General features: G+C 36.0%; 2 protein-coding genes across 3 annotated transcripts; both read right to left on the bottom strand.

Moving 5' to 3' along the window:
• Positions 1 to 91: 91 nt before the first annotated feature.
• Positions 92 to 9568, bottom strand: stmn4l (stathmin-like 4, like). 2 transcript variants are annotated; one of them, XM_077239014.1, is made up of 9 exons: positions 9515 to 9568; positions 5845 to 8115; positions 4961 to 5138; positions 3372 to 3430; positions 3146 to 3241; positions 2820 to 3025; positions 2025 to 2216; positions 1356 to 1373; positions 92 to 643 (listed from the first exon to the last, which is right to left on the bottom strand). In XM_077239014.1, exons 4-9 carry the CDS (start codon positions 3382 to 3384, stop codon positions 635 to 637), a joined length of 534 nt encoding a protein of 177 aa, XP_077095129.1. In that variant the 5' UTR covers positions 3385 to 3430; positions 4961 to 5138; positions 5845 to 8115; positions 9515 to 9568; the 3' UTR covers positions 92 to 634. The 2 variants fall into 2 exon arrangements, with proteins under 2 accessions (XP_077095129.1, XP_077095128.1); XM_077239013.1 differs by lacking the exons at positions 92 to 643; positions 4961 to 5138; positions 5845 to 8115; positions 9515 to 9568 and adding an exon at positions 3873 to 3945 and having other exon boundaries at positions 711 to 1373.
• Positions 9569 to 11029: 1461 nt separating this feature from the next.
• gpn1 (GPN-loop GTPase 1) lies at positions 11030 to 19164 on the bottom strand. The gene is made up of 14 exons (XM_077239012.1): positions 18951 to 19164; positions 18637 to 18730; positions 17872 to 17911; positions 17553 to 17619; positions 17415 to 17452; positions 17238 to 17316; positions 17059 to 17153; positions 16616 to 16661; positions 16042 to 16188; positions 14321 to 14403; positions 13035 to 13074; positions 12726 to 12816; positions 11772 to 11876; positions 11030 to 11666 (listed from the first exon to the last, which is right to left on the bottom strand). The coding sequence occupies exons 1-14, from the start codon at positions 19134 to 19136 to the stop codon at positions 11575 to 11577; spliced, it is 1203 nt and encodes a 400-aa protein (XP_077095127.1). The 5' UTR covers positions 19137 to 19164; the 3' UTR covers positions 11030 to 11574.
• Positions 19165 to 19402: the final 238 nt, after the last annotated feature.

The raw sequence follows: 19402 nt of genomic DNA, 5'->3' as shown, positions 1-19402 counted from the left end.
TACAATGCTTGTTCTGATGGTCTGTTTTTTTAAACATTTAAAAAAACTCAAAATCTAAGAATGAGATCAAATGAAGTCACAAGGACAAAGCTATACCAGCAGTCCTTTAATTCTCTCTGATTCTAAAATATATCACAATTTCTGTACAGAATTATATAGCCAAATCAGACACCAGCTGATCATGAGGCAAGTGAACATATGTACAGCGGCAAAAGCGTGAGCAGTTTACCAAAAATAGAGCCTTAAAGACAGGACAGAAGACAAACTGACTGCATTCACATGGGCAAAAGTACATGAAACCGTCCAAACGTCACCCAAATATTCATAAACACACAAGGTTACCACTCACATTCACTCATTTTTTGGCACTAATGGCATACAAGCTCGTCACAGAGACAAACACTTCTCTGCGCTTCTCAGATTAAGGTAGTAAAGATTCCGTCGGGATCTTTGTTGGCCGGCCAGTTCTGTTCGTCTGACAACATGGCCATCATACCTTACAATGATATTATGATATCATATAATCGGGTTTCAGAGTCATAATCTCATATGATCCAAGCTAATAAGCTCAGCGTGATAGTGAGTCCTTTGGTCAATGTTCTCCCATATGATCAGCGTGTGTTGTGGGAAGATCTCAAGGCACCTGGAACATAAAGTTCAGAGATATAGCAATTAATATCAGGACAAAAACCACACTTTCACACAGCAAATGGCTTTTCACAAGTTTTATCAAGTGCATCACGGCATGCAAGCATTAAAACTTTGATTTCGGACACATTTAATACACTATACGTTGTCAGGTAACTTTCTACTGTTTTTTTGGGGGGGATTCTTCTATGAGAAACCAACTCTAAGACATAAATACAAAGCAGCACTACAGTGCTAAGTACACATCACCTCTCTTAATACACAAACAATGTTACAAACAGCTAATTCACAGCATTACAACACAAATGCACATCTTGGTTACTCTGTAGTTTCTATCTGCCTCTTCGTTCATTTTCTTTATCTTATCAGTGCATGTAAAGCTATTACTAAAGACTAAAAGGATTGATGATGACTCGTGCATTTTACACAGTTTGGCGGTAAACAAATCCACAAAACAAAACGACTTTTTTGCATTTTCTAATTGATGCCCAATTCCACATTCACAATGTACTGCGTTTGGTGCTGCAGCAAACACAAGAATATAGTATATTTTGCTGCAAATCCCTGTCAATTTCGAAGCACAGCCTTTCTTAGCATGACAAGGACCTGGTAGGACTTATTTTGTCGTTTTCTTTAAAAAATCTGGACAAGAAATGCTCTTGATTCTAATCCCAGTCCAGTTCAATGTGTTCCTTGTTTTTCCTCACCTCCTCAGCATGCTTGTCCTGGAAAAATACAAGACAAAAGGAAGAAAACTATTAAATAATAGAACAATCTCAACCCAAAAGTGTCTAAGCTTTGAAATGATTTTCCTAATGGCACCGAACAGAATTGCAAAAAGAATGCCTATTTCCAGACAAGCCCAAAACTTTCAGAAAGTCATGCCCTTATATATTATGCCTGCTACAGACTACGATTTCAGCAATCCTATAAGATTGTTACAAATCACACTGTACAACATGGATCTAATAAACTTGGGTACTGTACATGTATGTAGACTGTACGATGTCGATGATAACACCTTCGGAATCATAGGTTACGACGGAAGTTAGTATAGAAGAATAAAACGTCATCACCATGTGATAGTGGTAAACAAACAGAACAATATCAACGCACTTTGGCAGTTGTGGTTTTTGTGTGCACTGAAAAAAAGAGGAGGAAGCTAAAGAGGAGAATATGGATGCAGTCATGGCTAGGGAAAAGAGGACAACTTGGAAAATGGAGCTTGAGGTTGTTTTAAGTTTTTAGCGCCTATATTGATCTACCTGAAAATTCACTATAATCAACTCAAACAAACAGATTGCAATTCCCTTTTGTGCCACTAGTGGTGCATCTTTAAAAATAGCACTGGGTTAAAATGTGGAGATCCACCGTACCTTCTCCTGAAGACGTTCCAGCATAGCAGCGATGTGAGCCTCTCTGTTCTCTTTGTTAATCTCCATTCTTTGCTCCAGTTTTTCTTTGGCCATCTTGATGAAGTTGTTGTGTTCCTCTACGGCTTTCTGGGCCACTTCTCGTTCATGTTCTCTCTTTTCAGCCAAGTGCTTCAGAAGCTCAGCTTCCTGACACTGTGGAGATAATGCATGAGATTCTAACTCAATAAGAGACTCAACCATAAACATATCTAGTGTTGTTATTGTTTACTAAAATGAAAATAATTAAAAATCATTAGCGGTATTTGAAGCCAACCTGAAATCAAATAAAATACAAATAGTCAACAAGACAAACTGGCCTTGGCAACAAACTGAAATGACTAAATTAAGTTTCAAGTACTAAACTGAAACTGAAATTAAAATACATTAAAGCTATAAATTTTTTTTTTTTAAATTATATATATATATATATATATAAACAGAAATGAATAAAATGACAAATTTAAGACAACAAAAAGTAATCAAAATTACTTAAGCTAAAGTAAAACTAAAATGAAAACTGAATATTTAAAGTAAAGCTAACTCAAAATATTAATAAAAACTATAATAGTATATAAATAATATTCCACTGAGCATATCCAGCTTTGAAATATCAATCCGAGGTTGTCTTAAAATGTTTTTAATGTAAAGTTTAAATTGATGCATATATGATAAGCCAAATTATGTCTCCGTTATAGATATGCAAGTTAAAGCGACAATAATCACACGTAATCTTCCATCATGATATATATTCCTCACCTTTCTTCTCTCCTCAGCTGCATCCAGTTTCTTCTGGATCTCTTCCAGCGAAGGGTCCCTGCGAGGTGGGAAAGTGGGATGAAATTCCCTCTGACCGTCAAAAGACGGTGGTCTGAGGATGACCTCAAAGGCCTGTCCCGATGTCCGCTTGTTTAGCTCGATCACCTCCATGTCTTTAATGATGCACAGGTTGAGGTCCACAACATCTAAAACGAAAGATCAACAATGATTAATTTAACTAATGTTAAAATACTTCGATCGAATTAAACTAATAGTAATTACACAAGATTTTAGATTTGAGACCTTTAAAGGGGGCTTTAAGGTACCTTGTGTTTTCTTGGTGGGCTTCTCCCGAGGCTCTGGCAGGATGCAAGAGCAGAAGAGAGACACTAGAGGGAGCTCCTTCATTTTCTCTCTGTATGCTGCAACAGAGAAAGAGACCGGGTTATTTTGAGCTCATGCCACCGATGCCATGTGCTCACACATCATTGCTTTTGCTCGATCAAACACTCACAAGATCACATGTGAAAGAGCAGGTGGACGTACACGTACCTGCAAGAGTCATCTTTTCTTCTTCTGAGTCCTCGAAGGAGTTTCAAACTCAGCTGGTCCTATAGGAGAGAGAAACGATGATGTAATCAGAATTCGGTCAATCAATTCTTATGGATATGTGTTTGTCCTCATATAAAAGTCTATATAAAAGTGAATAACAAGCCCAATTCAACAATTTATACTAAATAAATCAATCATAAAGCAATAAATTAAAAATAAAGGCAAAATTCCATCAGATTAAGCATTTTGCATCAAGTTTTTGTTTTAAGCATAGCAAAAAAATATTTGGTTAATGCATAAAACAGTTAAAAATAATAATATTAAAAAAAAAAATCAAGATGTATTCCCAGAAGCCTTAATTCCTTATACAATTTTGCTTCACAAGTAAATGCCTTGTTTAAGATATTGAAAAATTTAGAAAAAAAGAAAGAAAAGAAACTGATTTGTTTGCAGTGTAAAAGTATCACACAGTTACATCTAAGCACAAAGTAGTATGCATACCAAGTACAAATCTATTCAAATCCACAGAAACCAAGCAAGGAACAAACTAATTAAGCGGTAATGTACTTGATGGAGATCGTTCGCAAAAGAGAGCATATATGAATCTGGTTTGTTCAGGGTCGATGATTGTCTCTCAGCCTACGCTCCTCCACCATTCTCTCTCGTTCGCCCTGCCTCTGTCCCCGCCGTGCCCCCTCAATTCCCACGCTCACGATCGCTGCACCAGCTAACAACTTTGAAACTTTGTGTTAATTTCTATGCATGGGCTTATTCTATAATACGTTTCAACTCCATTCCTAGCATTAAGGCCAAAAATGTTGATTCTTTGAGAACGTGCATCATTTTCCCAAGTCATGTGGGTCGCACTGCATGCACACAAAGCCCAAAATCAGCTCCTGTTTTATTGATGCCAGCAACACAGCTGATGTAATAAATAAAACATGCTTTGGAGCACAACCCAACAGCATTCTCGTTCAACTAAGAGACATCCAAGTTTATCATGCATTTGTCTGCAAGTCATTTTCTCAACCTCCCACTGCTTTCTGATCGAAATAATCGCTTGGTGTTTTGAAAGCAGAGGTTGTGCCGCTCTATAAAGGGGCCGTGGCCTTTTGCACACCAACATATAATCTCACCTCTCAGTACCCCCCACAGCGCAGACTAGCACGCTCACTGCAAGACCTACAATGCACACTTTGCCCCTTTTTAAACAAGCAATGCACTCCTATTTTTCACAATGCATTAGACCAACATGCTTCAAGCACAACTGCTTTCTGATGTGTTATTAAGATTAAACAGATGCAAAACTCAACAATTCATGCTTATATATGATTTACAAATACGTCTAATAACCCAGACTGCATGACGTATCTCAAATCTAAATCTAGCAAGCATGCAAATCTGCAGTGCAACATAATCTAAGAATCTTTCTGCCCTTCATAATACAGAGCAAACAGAATAAATGGAAGTTCCCATAGTTAATAAAACTTCAATCGCATTAGTCCAATAGATCAGCAGTCTTCTTTTGTCCTGCGAAAGCATAATACAGTAAATTACAGGTTATGATATACAATTTCACCTTAACTCACCGACAGCTAATGTGATCTTCTGTCAGGGTCTTTCCCTTGCGTTCAGTCTGACAGTCTGCTGCTGTTTGGATGCTCAACCTGGCAGCATCAGCACCACCTCTGCTAGATAAAGCATGACATCACCTCCAAGCGCTGTGATTGGTCGAGAGGGATGCAGGCTCCTGATGGGCTGGAATGGCTGGGTGTGCAGATAGGGGGTGGTTAACTCTTTGTTGAAAACTGGTTATGATTTCAGAGAAGGACAGGGCATATTATGCAGCTTTATGCAGAAGAAGCACTATTTAGTAATATTAGTATTTAATAAGAAAGCAGAATTGTATTGTTTTTTTTATTGAAAATTGAAGCTGTCTAAGAATATGAAATATTATTATATACTACATTTGTTAGCACTATCAAGGCTTGAAACCAAGATGCATTTCCTTTTTTAGTTTATTTCAGTTTAGAATTGAATTACGCGCAGCATCGTGTGCTAATCCAGTTCGGTCTGGTTCAGGGAGCTGCTCGAAATGTCATGTCTAAAAACGGAGGAGGACTGGGATTTATGTGTCATCTTCTCACTCACTCATGGCTGGAGTCTTATGGATGACTATGACAAAATAACTTGCCAACATCCCCGTCTGGATGCGGGCAGAGCAGGCCTGTTTGAACAGTCTGTCAATGGCCCATCTGTTGCTCTGGTTCAGTGCCAAATCAAACTACTGGAGTTTTCACAATTCCAAAGACAGTTTGTACAACATAGCGTTCATTTTGTAGAACGAACCTGATTTTACTACCAAGTTTATGCACGTCACATCTCAAATGTCACAGATTAATGGTTTCTAGATGGACTTAATGACAGGATTTGTAAATGTGCAGGATAAACTTATATAAGGTGATATTTGAACCTGTTTGCAGTTGAAGGTCTCTCAGGTGAGGTAGAAATACTCCCAGCAGTCCTGATATGGATGTTGAATATGGTGGAACAGAACATATTGTACCTAGTTTATTTCCCAGTGGCACTGCATCCCTCTAAGAACACAGACAACGTCTTAAGTGAATAGAACAAAGGAACTCAATGCACATGGGTTAATGCAAAACAAAAGATAACATTTTTGTAGTTAATAATACAGTAAATGATATATGAGCACATAATTTGTGCAAGAACGGATCACCAACCCATACGAACTGGATGGGAGTGTTGGTTTTGGTATATGCTGGATGTGATCACTGGAGGAGGCCGCAGGGGGAGGGGAGGCGATGATGTCATCCAGCTGTCTGCTATAGGTGGAGAGTCGTGTGCCTGCATACAGGGTTTTTCACATGGCAACAGAACAAGGAATGCAGCAAACGAGGTCCTAAAACTGAATAACAGAGAAATGAAGGACAGAGGAAAAAGGACATAGGGTGTATAATGGGAATAGTTCGCAAATGGTACACTGAAACCGCACCAGAGCAGTAAAGAAAGACTGAAAAGAGAAAGGTGGGGGGATGTAGTGAAGGAAAACAATGCGCCTGCAAGGAAAGCCTGATCATCACATGGTAACCCTGCTATGATGTCATTTTCAGCCAATCAGGAGCAGTGCGCTGGATTCTCTAGTCAGAATGATGCAGTTTCCAGTTCACATCTGACCTGACAGGCAATGATGATGATGATGATGAAGCTAATCATGCATACAAGCACAAACCTTACTGATGGTTTCCATGTTATTTTGTAATAGATTTTTTTGAAGAAAATGTGTTCTAAACAGTTTTGATCATTAGAGTAATGACAATAGACAACAATTATATCAAATTATCAATATTACAGCTATTTTTTTGTCTGTGTTTTGATCACATAAATACAATCTTGGAGACTTCATTTAAAAACATTAACAAATCTTACCGACCTTAAACTTTTGAACAGAGTATTTTAATGCATATACTGTATATATACTCTATATATAAAGAATATTTAACCTTAAAATTATTGATAGTGATGTCAAATTCTTTTCTACTACATTAAGCCTTTTCCTTTTAATAAGGTACAGTTTGTTGTCATTTTAAAAACTACTTTTGTACATACATCTGTACCTCATATAAAATACACAGTAAAGCAGAGCTGCAGTTCAGTGGAAAATTTTCTGACATCAGTAACACATCAGTCTAATGGCTTGTGATACTTGTGGCAGAATGACAGATGGACACACTTTCCTTAAGAGGTACATTACGGTATGCCCGTTGATTTATATTAGAACATATTGTGATGAGCTCATTCTGACACACCCCTCCTGAATAATACAATGCAAAACAGTGAATAATTCATAGACATGCATTGTTTTGAGTCGAAAATGCACAAAATGCTTGTTTTTGTCCTGCCAGCGATCTTGTATTTTGGTTTCAAAACTGTCCACAATGCCATACTTCTATGTTGCTTTCATGTCACGTTGATTTATGTTGTGGCAACGTGTCTTAAATGTTGAAATTTTACAAAATTTTATACAGGTTGGTCAAAACAATGTTTTGTTATTCTTCTATTTTGTGTGTGCGACATTTTGGTTTCATGAATTCCATGTTTTGTAATTGTTTTAATTTTGATTAAAAACTCCATAATACATTTTTTTTGTATACTACATAAATTTAGTACACACTAAATAATACTACAATACATTTTAAATAACATATAATACAAATAAAATACCAACGACAACCAAAAATTAACAACATGCCCCCCAAATGTGTAATATCAGTGCCTTGTTCAATAACTCATTTGCTTTTTTTTGTGGCCAAGACATAAAGGTTAGTGCATGTACAGAAATTGATTTTTCAAAATTAAATCTAGCTTGAGAAATATTAACGGTGTGACAGCTACACTTTATTTTTGAGGCACTGAAATGCAACTTTTCAGTGTCCAAACAAGTCAATGCATTAGCCAGCATTTGTAGCAGTAAAGCATTTAGCATTTAAGCCACTGAGTCAAAGCTTTATGTGATCTGATTGTGTATTCTAGGTGTGAAGCGCTCTGGAGAGCGTGATGTGAGAGAGTAGGTCATACTGTATCTGCAGGCTCTAAACTCAGGACATGACATCACTCTAATGGTCGCGTGCTGCATGACTCATAGCTTTTAACTCTGGTCGTCAGTATCTCTCTGGCCGGGACTTACGGTCAAACCAATCCACATGCTTAGACATGCTGTTTACTAGCAATAAACAGAGAACAAAAAATGACATCACATAAAAAGATAAAAACAACAGCTATGTTGCAAATGGAATTCCATGGTATGCTTATTGGATACTGCATTATGCTGTATAGGATCTACTATTTTAGTCAGTGAAGCAACATGCAATAACACAATACATGTTATTATAAATAATTATAATAAACATAATAATGTAATTAACAGTTACAAGTATGCTACTTCTTTTGCCACATGATCTCATTACATTGCAGGTTTGATGTTCAGTCACAATATTGGAAGTCAATATGGTATAAGTCGGTATGAAACTGAAGTTGCGATCGTCTTTTCTCCCCTATTGTGACATATCTAAGTGAAACGGCTACTCTGACACGAAAAAACGTAGAGCGACTTGATTTTGTCCATGGGGAATTGATTGGATGTTTGTTGTATGCTATTGGTCGATTTAATGTGAGTGACAGGTTGCCCCGCCCTTGTGCCAGTAAACACATCATCAGAGAAGAGATGTTGCTGCAAGAGGAAGGGGAAGTTTTTTTGGTTAAAGATTTTGATATGAACTTTAACCAAAAAAAGGATAAATAATTAATAATAAATACCGCAATATTCCATAAAATGTCAAAAATGTCAGTTTAGATTTCATGGTGACTTTAATTAAATCAGAACAAATAATATCTAAATTTGGAATAGCAGACTACCTAACTTAATTCAGGATTTGTGGTCTAGTTGTCATCTCAGACAAAAAAATCGGTTGTTTTGTATTTGTAATCTAATTTTGTGTCAAAATATCTTAATTTTGGTAGTCTAATTTAAAAATCAAATATTACTGCTGAAATTACTTAGTTCAGTCGTCATATTGGGAATAATGGTCAAGTTAAGCACATTGCAGTGGAAAACAGTATCCAGTGTGCACTGTTGTATATTATATATTTTGGGAAATATAGGTCATCTGTGTATTTTGTGCATATTCACAAACATACATTATTCGTAATGCAGAAATGTTAAGCAAGTACTATACTTAATAGTAAGTATGCACAAAATGAGGTCATGCAACAATGTTGGACACAATCTTAACTCCTGCATAGTATGTACCACTTCACATTCTATTTTCTAAAATATTAGGCAGTATTTGCAGTAAACACCTGCACACTGTGCAGCATATGTACATACTGCTAAAATATTATGGTAGTTTGTCACTCAATTTTTTCAATATGCACTAGTAACAGATTTAGTTATTGTCTAGCTGGGAAATCATAATTTGTTGGCTATTAAAAGAATACAATTTAAATACCAGCATTCAAGCATTTCAGTGGTTTCCTAGTATGAACAAACAGCTCTTTGACCATTAACATCGATAAAACACAGAAAAACAACCATAGACCGGTAAAAACCAGTTATGACTGACTTTTGGATCTTGCCAGGCAATGTCCTTCCTCCCAGACATGCAATTATAGTAGGCGTTCAAACACTTCCCGCTTCCATTCAACTCATCCTTTCTCCCTTTATGTTCAGCAAAAGAGCATTTGTATGTGTGTGTGTGTGTGGCGGCAGCAAGGAAGGGTGTTGAGATGTTGCTCTCGTAAACTCAACCACGTAGTGACTCACGCTCTGTGAAAATCCAAAGGCATCTGCCAGTTTGCCACACAACCTACACGCTTCAGAATGTGATGAGTCACCCACACTGGGAAAGTGTGCATGTATCGGTTCACGACTACTCTATTCTGGAAACTTACAGAGTAAAGTTAAGAGTCTGCAGGACTTGGATGCAACGAAATTAAACGAAAGCAAATACCAATTTTGGATTTGGATCCGTGTGAATACTGTGTCCAAACATCCGTATATCCACTCAGCCATCTATCCAACCATCCTCATAAAATATTTAGGTTTAAATGTGAGATATATGTATTTGAATTGAATAAACTTGAATGTAATGGAAATGTAAACAAATGTGAGCTAACACCAATTTTGGATTCGGTGCATAGGCTACAGTGTCTGTATAGTGATCCTTCCTTCCATCCATCCATCCACCTACCTGTGCATCCATCCATCCACCCACCCTCCTTCCCATCCATCCATCAATCCTCCCACCTACCCATCCATCCATCACAAAATAATAAGCTTAAGTGCTGCATATTTGTCAGTCGTATATAAATGAAACTGGTAAGAAACATATAAGATTTCTGTAATAGTACGAATAAACAATGTGTTTTAAATAAAACATTACATTTTCACAATATAAAGGTAAACAATTTGAAAATATGACTATTTACATAATATAGATGCAAATAGTTAAACTGTGCCATGATTTTTTCTTTTTAGTTTGACTGACAAAAATGCATCAGTTTATGTTAAAACCGTGCAATACAAATAGATGGAAATTGTACATGCAATTCAAATCCACAAAACTTTAAGATTTGCTTAAATGCATTTAAATAGACAATCAAAATACATAACATTTTTGATTGCATCCATATAAACACATTTAAGCAGATTTTAAAGCAAATGCTTAAACAAATTCAACAGCTGCATGCAATTTAAGTATAAAAAATTAATAAATAAAATTAAAAGTCATTCAAGCACCTAAACTGTGAAAGGACAGGAAATAAAAGTTTGAGTCGTTTCCTCCAAAAGGTGAATCTCAAGGACATCTCTAATGCTCACCATCAACTAGCTTGAAAGCTGAAGGTCTTGCAGAGTGGTATTTCACACATGTGAAGGTCTACAAGAAACATAATTCATGAAACGGAGGGGCTGAAGGCATGATTTTGAATCCCACGGTCTCACTACACCCACTAGATCTCACTGCCATATGGCTGCAAAACCACTACTGCCCACCTACCATCTCAGCACACGAACACGCTCCACGCTTCTTCAAACAGCATTATGAAAAGACAAAACAGAAAGTTTCAAGCAAGGACGATTTTGTATACTGTATGTATAAAAATATTTTATTTACCATAGTAGAAAGAAACACAAACTTTATAGGTATAGGAGTCCATTGCTTACAAGAGAAACTTCAGATTTTCGGCTTCTGTTCCAGGTTGTTATGAAAACTGAGTTTTTATTAACAGACAAATAAAATTGTAGAATGTACATAAATATATATGCAAAAGAAAAACCACACATTATTTTCTTTGTGCACCAACATGCTCATCGGAGACGCAAGACAAAATATACTAATGTTTGGTTTTGAACTAATGCAGTTCTTGACCTGTGCATGATGCAACAGTTATTACGTTCTAATACAAATGTACTCATTTGCAATTCTGAAATCTCAGCGCAGGCTTTGTTGATGTGGCAGCAGGATGTGCAAGCAGCTACAATTGTACCAGATTCATTGAAAATGGTCCATATTAGCCACTAAAATCTATTTTGGAGTCTTCCAAAGTTACGAAAGTGGATACATCAAAGTTCATGGGTCAAACTCAAATGTGTGACCAAACACTATACATACATTTCTTGCCCTCACTTTGACTCCCTGTTGCGCACCTGCACTACTTCTCTTCTCTCCTTCAGAAAGTTCCCGAAAGCACCGGCCTCTTTACTTTCTTCTGTGACTGTTAAAAGAATCAATGGGGAAAAAGTGACATCATAAACAAAGGTGTTACAGAGTGGGATGGTGATTATGGTTCTTTAAGGGCCGTTTGAAGTATCCTTCTCACCGGTGTGATCGATATCATCAGTATCGCTGTCTGTGTCTTCCTCAGCTTCATCTGGGTTGCCTCGGTTAAAGATGAGGTCACTAGGCCCACCAAGATCTGGGGCTTCTAAACAAAAAAATAACCAAGACATATACCGATTTTTTAAAACAAAGCTAATGAAGGATCAGCCTCAAAGTCCAGCTGAACGCAGACAAATGATATCCGTTTCAAAAAAAAAGAAAGAAAGAAAAGCAATTCATGTCAAAAACACACTATCGTTCAAAAGTTTTGGAACCAGTAAGATATTTTTCAGAGATATTGATACTTTTATTCAGCAAAGGATGCATTTAAATGATGCATTAAATTTAAATGATCAAAAGTCATAGTAAAGACATTTACAACATAATGTTACAATTGATTTCCATTTTAAATAAATGCTGCTCTTTTGAACTTTCTGTACAGAATCCTGAAAAAAAGTTTCCACAAAAAGATGAAGTTGTATGTTTTCAACCTTAAAAATAAGAAGAGCAGCAATTCATCATATCAGAATGATTTCTTAAGGATCATGTGACACTAAAGACTGAGTAATGATGCTGAAAATTCAGCTTTGATCACAGGAACAAATTACTTTTTTTGAAAATAGGAAAAAATTACTTTAGATTGTAATATTTCACAATAGTACTCTTTTTACTCTATTTTTGGTGAGCATAAGAGACTTATGAATTAAAAAAAAATTGTTACTGACCCCAAACTTTTGAACATGGCTTCTTTCCCACACATCTTACCTCCCACTCTTTTCGAAACTTGTTAAAAGACATATTTCATACATAGACTACTATTCAGGGCACAGTCATTGTTTTATTCTCATCTAAAGATCGAATCGTTCGTTATATGTGAAGAGTTCAAAGTTGATTAATGACTTTCAAATATATTTATTTTTGAATGAACAGACATGACCGTTCTGAATGAATGTACCGGTAGGAGCTGCAGTTTCCATGGTAACTGCTCCCATGTCTTTCCGAAGGCGTTCCAACTGCTCCTGTTGTTTCTGACTCTGAGCTTCAGACTGTGCATGAGATGAAAGAATTAATAATAGTCAGACTTGACCTTTTCTCATGGACCAAAAAGGGGACACGCTAGTGCAATTTTTATTTGCCTTTCAAATGAAAAAAAAAAAAAAAAAGCAACAAAAATATGTAGTTTAATCAGTGGTGGAAGGATCTTTGCCAGACATGACCAGTTGATTCATGACTAGTACATCAGCCCACACTAGCGATTACTCACCAGCTCTCTGTGCAGACGTTCATATTCAGGGCGATACTCGCTGTAAAGACAGTGAAACATATCAACTGTTTGTAGAAAACGTTTCATTTATCTTTTATAGATATCATCCTGCCAAATAAACCTTTAGCCCAAGACTGGTTGCCCACTGAAGCTAAGCAGGGCTGAGCCTGCTTAGTACCTGGATAGGAGACCTCCTGAGAAAACCCTTTGCTGCTGGAAGAGGTGTTAGTGAGGCCAGCAGGGGGCGCTCACCCTGTGGTCTGTGTGGGTCCTAATGCCCCTATATAGTGATGGGGACACTATACTGTCAAAAAGCACCGTCCTTCGGATGAGACGTAAAAAAAAAAATATTCCCAGGATGTCTAATCGTCCCCATATATACTCATTGGCTTGATCACTGTCTCCTCTCCAACAATAAGATGGTGTGTGGTGGGGGTTCTGGCACAATATGGCTGCCTTCGCATCATGGTGGTTGAGGAAATTCTCCCTTCTATGTAAAGAGCTTTGAGTGCAGAGAAAAGCGCTATATAAATGTAATTAATTATTATTATTATATTTTCCTAAACAACATATGCATCATAATTCACATTAAAACAAAATCGCTGATGGACTGCACAGCTACTTCAGTCACTTTATTTCTCTGGCATAATATGCTTATTTTATTGCTATTAAAATGTGTCTAACTTTTGACCACTACATCAAATCAAGCTTAAGATGTTTCTGGGCTTTGGCTTTGTATGTTTCTAACTGTATACAGTTGTAGAATTAATATAACTCCGATTGTATTCGTCTGAAAGAAGAATGTCATATACACCTAGGATGACTTGAGAGTGAGTAAATCATGGGCTAATTTTCATTTTTGGGTGAACTATCCCTTTAAAAGTAGTTAATTGTAGTAAAGCCTAAATAAAATAAAATATAGGTATTAGATGATAAACTTAAAAAACACTTGAAGTGTTACATTGGCAACTAACTAAAAAGGTTTAAGTTGAAGTACTAAAATGACAAACTTTTTGCCATTATAAAGCTTGGAAGAGCCAGGACATTTTTTTAATATAATTCCGATTGTATTCGTCTGAAAGAAAAATGTCAAATACAAGTGATGGCTTCAGGGTGAGTTAATCATGGGCTGATTTTCATTTTTGGGTGAACTATCCCTTTAATAGATTTAAACGATTTAACGATTTTAAACGATAACAACACTGGTAGACAAACTAAAGCCATTGAAGTTCTATAGTCTGAGCTTAAGTTTGAATTTCATAATTATACAGTGTTGGGATACGTACGTTTCGTACTCTTTAGCAGCATCTGCCACCTGTACGAACAGTTCATCAAGCCCAGAACCTGTCACTGCAGACACACCGACAACCTACAGGACACAAAGAAACGTTCCTGCATAAGCACTGGACTGAGAGGAAAAAACTAAAGTCACAAAAGAGTGATTGCAACTGTCACCTTAAAGCCCAACAATACATTTCAAACATTGAGAAAGCCATAAATCTGCGTTCATGTCTTGCTTTTTTTATTGATGGTTCTAGCCAAGGTAAGCTTCACCATTAGCATGGCTCACACTAACTGTCGATTTTACAGAAAAAACCCAAAACAAAACAAAACTAGAAGCTGTGGTTGCCAGAATAATTCTGTAACAATAGTCAAAATGTCAATATGTTTACAGAACTATGTACATTTTAGAATTTAAAACTAATTTACAAAAAACAAAAAAAAACATTTTAAACTTGAAATATTAAATCCACAGATGAGAATCTTGCGCTGGCCATGTACACTTACTTATACTGACACTTACAGGCGTGTGTCGTGCAGCATCATGCAAAAATAAAGGTTTACAGTAACGGATGCGACTGTTAATGCGTTATTAGTAGTGTCTTTCCCAGAATGGGTGGCACATGCCACTCAAATAGCCTACAGATGTCCAGCGCAGCAGCTACACATTGTCATGTTGTAAATAAGATAACATCTGTATTGCAAACACCTCTATGTTGCGGTTGTTGTTGTTTTTTGGAATATAACAACTAATGCAATGCATAGCCATAGAAACCAATGCAGATATTCCGGAATATGAAAGAGTGGCATAGACACACAAATTGGATCTGAATAGATCAGATTCCAACCGGATGCACAAATAATCAGATTTGGACTGATTATTGTTTTTGGGGTTGGGCTGGGCTGGGTAAAAAACCAAAAAACCCTTGCATCACAATATGTGCACTGGGATTGTCAAAACATTTGGTAACTAAAATTAATTTGATTATGTTTAGTAACAACATTTTACAATGTTTACATGGTACAATTACTGGTAGGCTAATGTTTTTATTATTGCTTGACACAAATTTCACGATTTCAATTCAATTCAACTTTTGTGATTTAATTCCGGTCTTAGTTCAATAGCGATTCATTTGGATAAATATTAGGTACAGTATTCTCAAGAAGTAAAATCTCACCTAATGCTGTAAACATACAGATAGCCCTGTCAGCTGGTATTATTATTAAAGGTTAAAAATGACAACTCAACTTAATAACAACTTTATAATATTTGAATGATATAAGTAAAAAATACAATAAATATGTAATATAGTCCACATATTTGGCAAAATACTCCTCTCACTTGAAAACGCTTAACATGTAATTAAACGTGTTGCTTTCATATTCTGGGCTCACCTGCTTTTCTGTTCATAGGTATGCATTATTAGTATGGTGTTTACTGAGTTTGATAATACCATGTATTTATTTTAATATCACTGTCTAATTTAATGCATTAAGCCACGTTCAGAACATCCCCAAGAATGCGGGTTTTGTGACATCATCGCGTACAAAAGAAGTCCCATTTCATTGGCTAGGGGCCAACCAATAAAATGACTTCTTTACGTCGCGAATATTTGCTGTACAAGTTCTCAAATTCACATCTGCATGCTGTCGAGTTTTGCTGCTATTTACCTTCATATGAATGCGCGAGAGTTGGCAGCTAACTGGACAGCGGCATTAAACTCACCCTCAGGTTGGTGTAGAACTCATCCAGGACGAGACTCATAGAGCGGGTCAGGTTACTAACGTAAGACGTCTCCTGATTCAAAGCGTCCTGGAACACCTCAAAGTCCTGCATCCACTCCACCGCAAAACTGTGATCAATGATGTCAGTCTGATAAAGGTACAGAAAAAAAGGGGAAAAAAAAACACTTACACTGATTTGTTCTATTTAAAACATACTATTTAAAAAAATATGCTGATGGATGAGATTGTGTTATCCACCAATAATCATTTTTTTTAACAGTAAATTTATTATTATTAAATCCATTTACTAATATAAATAGTACCATTAATATTAACAACTTTATTTAAATGTGAACAATATGTTAATATTCATGTTATATTTATATATTTTACAATGAATATTATACATTTATAATGATATAATTAATTTTAAATTAATATTAATAAAACAACTCAAATTCGTTTGAATGCATAATACAATGTATACATATTTTCGTCCTTCTAGATATCAGTATTTGCAGTTAAATATCCCTATTGATTGACCACTGAAGATTAGTTTGACAGCATTTTATTACCTTGTTCATGGCAACTATGAATGGTAGCTTGGTCTTGTAGAGAATGCTGGAGGAAAACAAGACATTTCAGCAATTTCTACTGAAATCATGACATCACTTTCATGATGCATAATACAGTGTGAACATAACACTGAGAACTCATCAAGTACACTGCGCTCTGAACTTTTCTGCTTTACATTAAATTCATTTTTTGCATACTTTAAAATCTCAGAGATATTTATGGAAGCTTGTTTCTGCCACAAAATAAGAAAAAGTGAGTTGCAACTTTTTATCTCACAATTTTAATCACAATTTTTGCGATTTTATATCTTACAAATCTGATTGTGAGTTTATATCTCACAGTTCAGACTTTTCCCCCCTCACAACATTTTTATTCAGTGGTGGAAACAAGCTTCCATAGATGTTGCATAACCAATATATTAAATATTAAATAAGCTGCTGACCTGCAGGCGTACAACATGTTGGACATGAAGGTGACCGGATTCACACTTCGAGACGTATCCAACACATAAATAACCACGCAGGGAAATGAAGAGGCCTAGAAAAGAAACCTTGTGTCTATATTCAAAATTTCCAAATACAAATGCAATATCATGACTAAGCGTGAAAGACTGTGAAGTACCAGTGTTTCAGTTATAATAGTTCCAGATGCTGACCATGTGAACACCTCTATTTGTCCAGGAGTGTCAATCAAAACATACCTACATACACAAAAAATTATACACACATGCAATAGTAGCACTGAGAAAAAGACACAGATATCATCACATCTAGACTAGAGTACTGAACACAAACTTACTGGTGATTACTTTGCTTTTTCTCAATAAACTTCATGACCTAAAAGAGGACACACAGAAATGGTAAATTAGAACAGAAGAATGTGGAAGTGAACGTGGAAAACAGTGACATCTATTGGATCCTTCAAATGCAGCTCTACCTGATCAAATCGTGTTGCAAACAGATTCAGAGATGTGACGATTCCTCCATTTGGACCTAAACCATATCTGTATTAGAGTCAAAGACAATCCACTCAGATGAAATTAAATTAAACTATGGATACTACTATTTTGACCTTGGAATTATGATTTTTCCAGTCATTTGTAATTCACTGAGAATGCACTGATTAAAGGGTTAGTTCACCCAAAAATAAAAAATTCTGTCATCATTTAATCACCCTCAAGTTTTTACAAACCGGTATGAATTTCTTTGGCTGAACACAAAGGAAGACCGGTAACAAATCTGTTTTGAAAAGATACTGTTTCATGACTTCCTTGTAATTGACAGTGTCTCTGATATCTGTAAGGAAAAGCACAATCAGAATTCATCTTTGACATTAATGTAATTATTTACATAAATTATTAAGATGCTGCTAACCAATCATGAATATTTATCCATAACAATAGCTGCCAGTGTTTTAACCAGTAAAATAACCCGGAGTGAAATTTCACTGCTTCATATCACACGGTGCTGGTTCCAGTGCCCGATCTGGAATTCTGTGAAAATCAGGAAGTAAATGTTGTATAAATTTGAAAAACTTCTTAAAGTTACATCAATGAAATAAATGAACTTTGGAGTTTATGAGTCAAAAGTTTTGAGAACGTTTTTAAAATCTAACCATTGATTAGCCAAAAATGGATTCACTAATATCAAAAAGTCGGTTTTATTAGGTTATGTTTTATTTTATTCTCATAGTGCTAAATAAACAAACATATTACTGGTAAACAGACAAATCCAAGTTGTAAGATCATTAAAATTGTGAAATTAAATTAGTTTGGATTTTTACATTTGTTTTTAAACACGTAAACAACTTGTGCAATGGTCTTTTTTATTGGTATGCAAGTTGTGTGCTAACTACTGATCTAACGTTATATAATGACATTATAGATCAGTGGTACTAACTCAGTTTAGTCACCGCTCTGAACACAACGCGGGTCGGTTCTGAGAACAAGTTCCCGCGGCACCTGCTCCGGTACGAGAACCAGCACCGGTTTCCTGAAATAATAGGGGCAACAGTGACGCACCAATGTTGGCTGGAAAAGGGACCTCATGAACGGCAGGATCGAGATTTATGACATATGGAGGAGTTTTCTTGGAGTGCAGGTAAGCTGTGAGCCTCTGATACAAAAAGATATAAATAGACATTAGTATTCATTAATTCATAATATCCATCTTAAATTGATTAAAGTTCATGTTTATCGGATTTTTTTTTATGATTTGGTGTCCTTATCCGAATTATTACACATAACACTGAAAGAATCTTAAATGAACCAAGTAAATGTTACATAATTATATAATTTACTTATCATTTTACTGATGTGTCTCAAGTCAGTCTTACCTGCACAAAAGTTGTTTTTCCTGACCCTGCCATGCCTAGAACTATGAGACACACCGGTTTCGCTTCTGTATTCTGTTCATTAGATGAACTCTGGCTCGGTGCCGGTTTATCATCTCGATCTTCTTTACATTTATCATCACTTTCATACGAAGGTCCATCTCCGCTGTCTGCTCCTGCAGTCGCCATGCTGCTGCTACTGGACACTTACCATAAAGTAATGTCGACTGGCGTAAAATGACGAAAAACATCCTGTCATTATTACCTATGACCACTAGATGCCAGCAGAGTCCATATGATTTGTTTGATTTGATAAAATGTGACTGACTGAGAATAGGATTAGTGACTGCGATATTAAAATTGTTCTTTAAAAATCTTTTATTAAATGGGTGAATCATAAAAATGTCCGGATCACATTTCATTGTAAAATAAAGCAATTATTATTATTTAGCTAA

Source organism: Siphateles boraxobius, unplaced genomic scaffold, assembly GCF_051911475.1.
Source record: "Siphateles boraxobius isolate OS27281-9 unplaced genomic scaffold, OSU_SipBor_1 22, whole genome shotgun sequence".
Taxonomy (NCBI): domain Eukaryota; kingdom Metazoa; phylum Chordata; class Actinopteri; order Cypriniformes; family Leuciscidae; genus Siphateles; species Siphateles boraxobius.
This window is presented reverse-complemented; position numbering and strand designations above follow the sequence as displayed.

Coding starts and splice junctions, on each gene's coding strand:
- stmn4l (XM_077239013.1), bottom strand. Junction 3,026..3,145: donor GCCCACCAAGAAAACACAAG/GTACCTTAAAGC, acceptor CTTTCGTTTTAG/ATGTTGTGGACCTCAACCTG. Junction 1,374..2,024: donor TGGAACGTCTTCAGGAGAAG/GTACGGTGGATC, acceptor GTATTTTTCCAG/GACAAGCATGCTGAGGAGGT.
- gpn1 (XM_077239012.1), bottom strand. CDS start 19,136: ATGGCGACTGCAGGAGCAGACAGCGGAGATGGACCTTCGTATGAAAGT. Junction 17,620..17,871: donor TACAAGGAAGTCATGAAACA/GTATCTTTTCAA, acceptor ACTCTAATACAG/ATATGGTTTAGGTCCAAATG. Junction 11,877..12,725: donor GGAAACTGCAGCTCCTACCG/GTACATTCATTC, acceptor TTTTTTGTTTAG/AAGCCCCAGATCTTGGTGGG.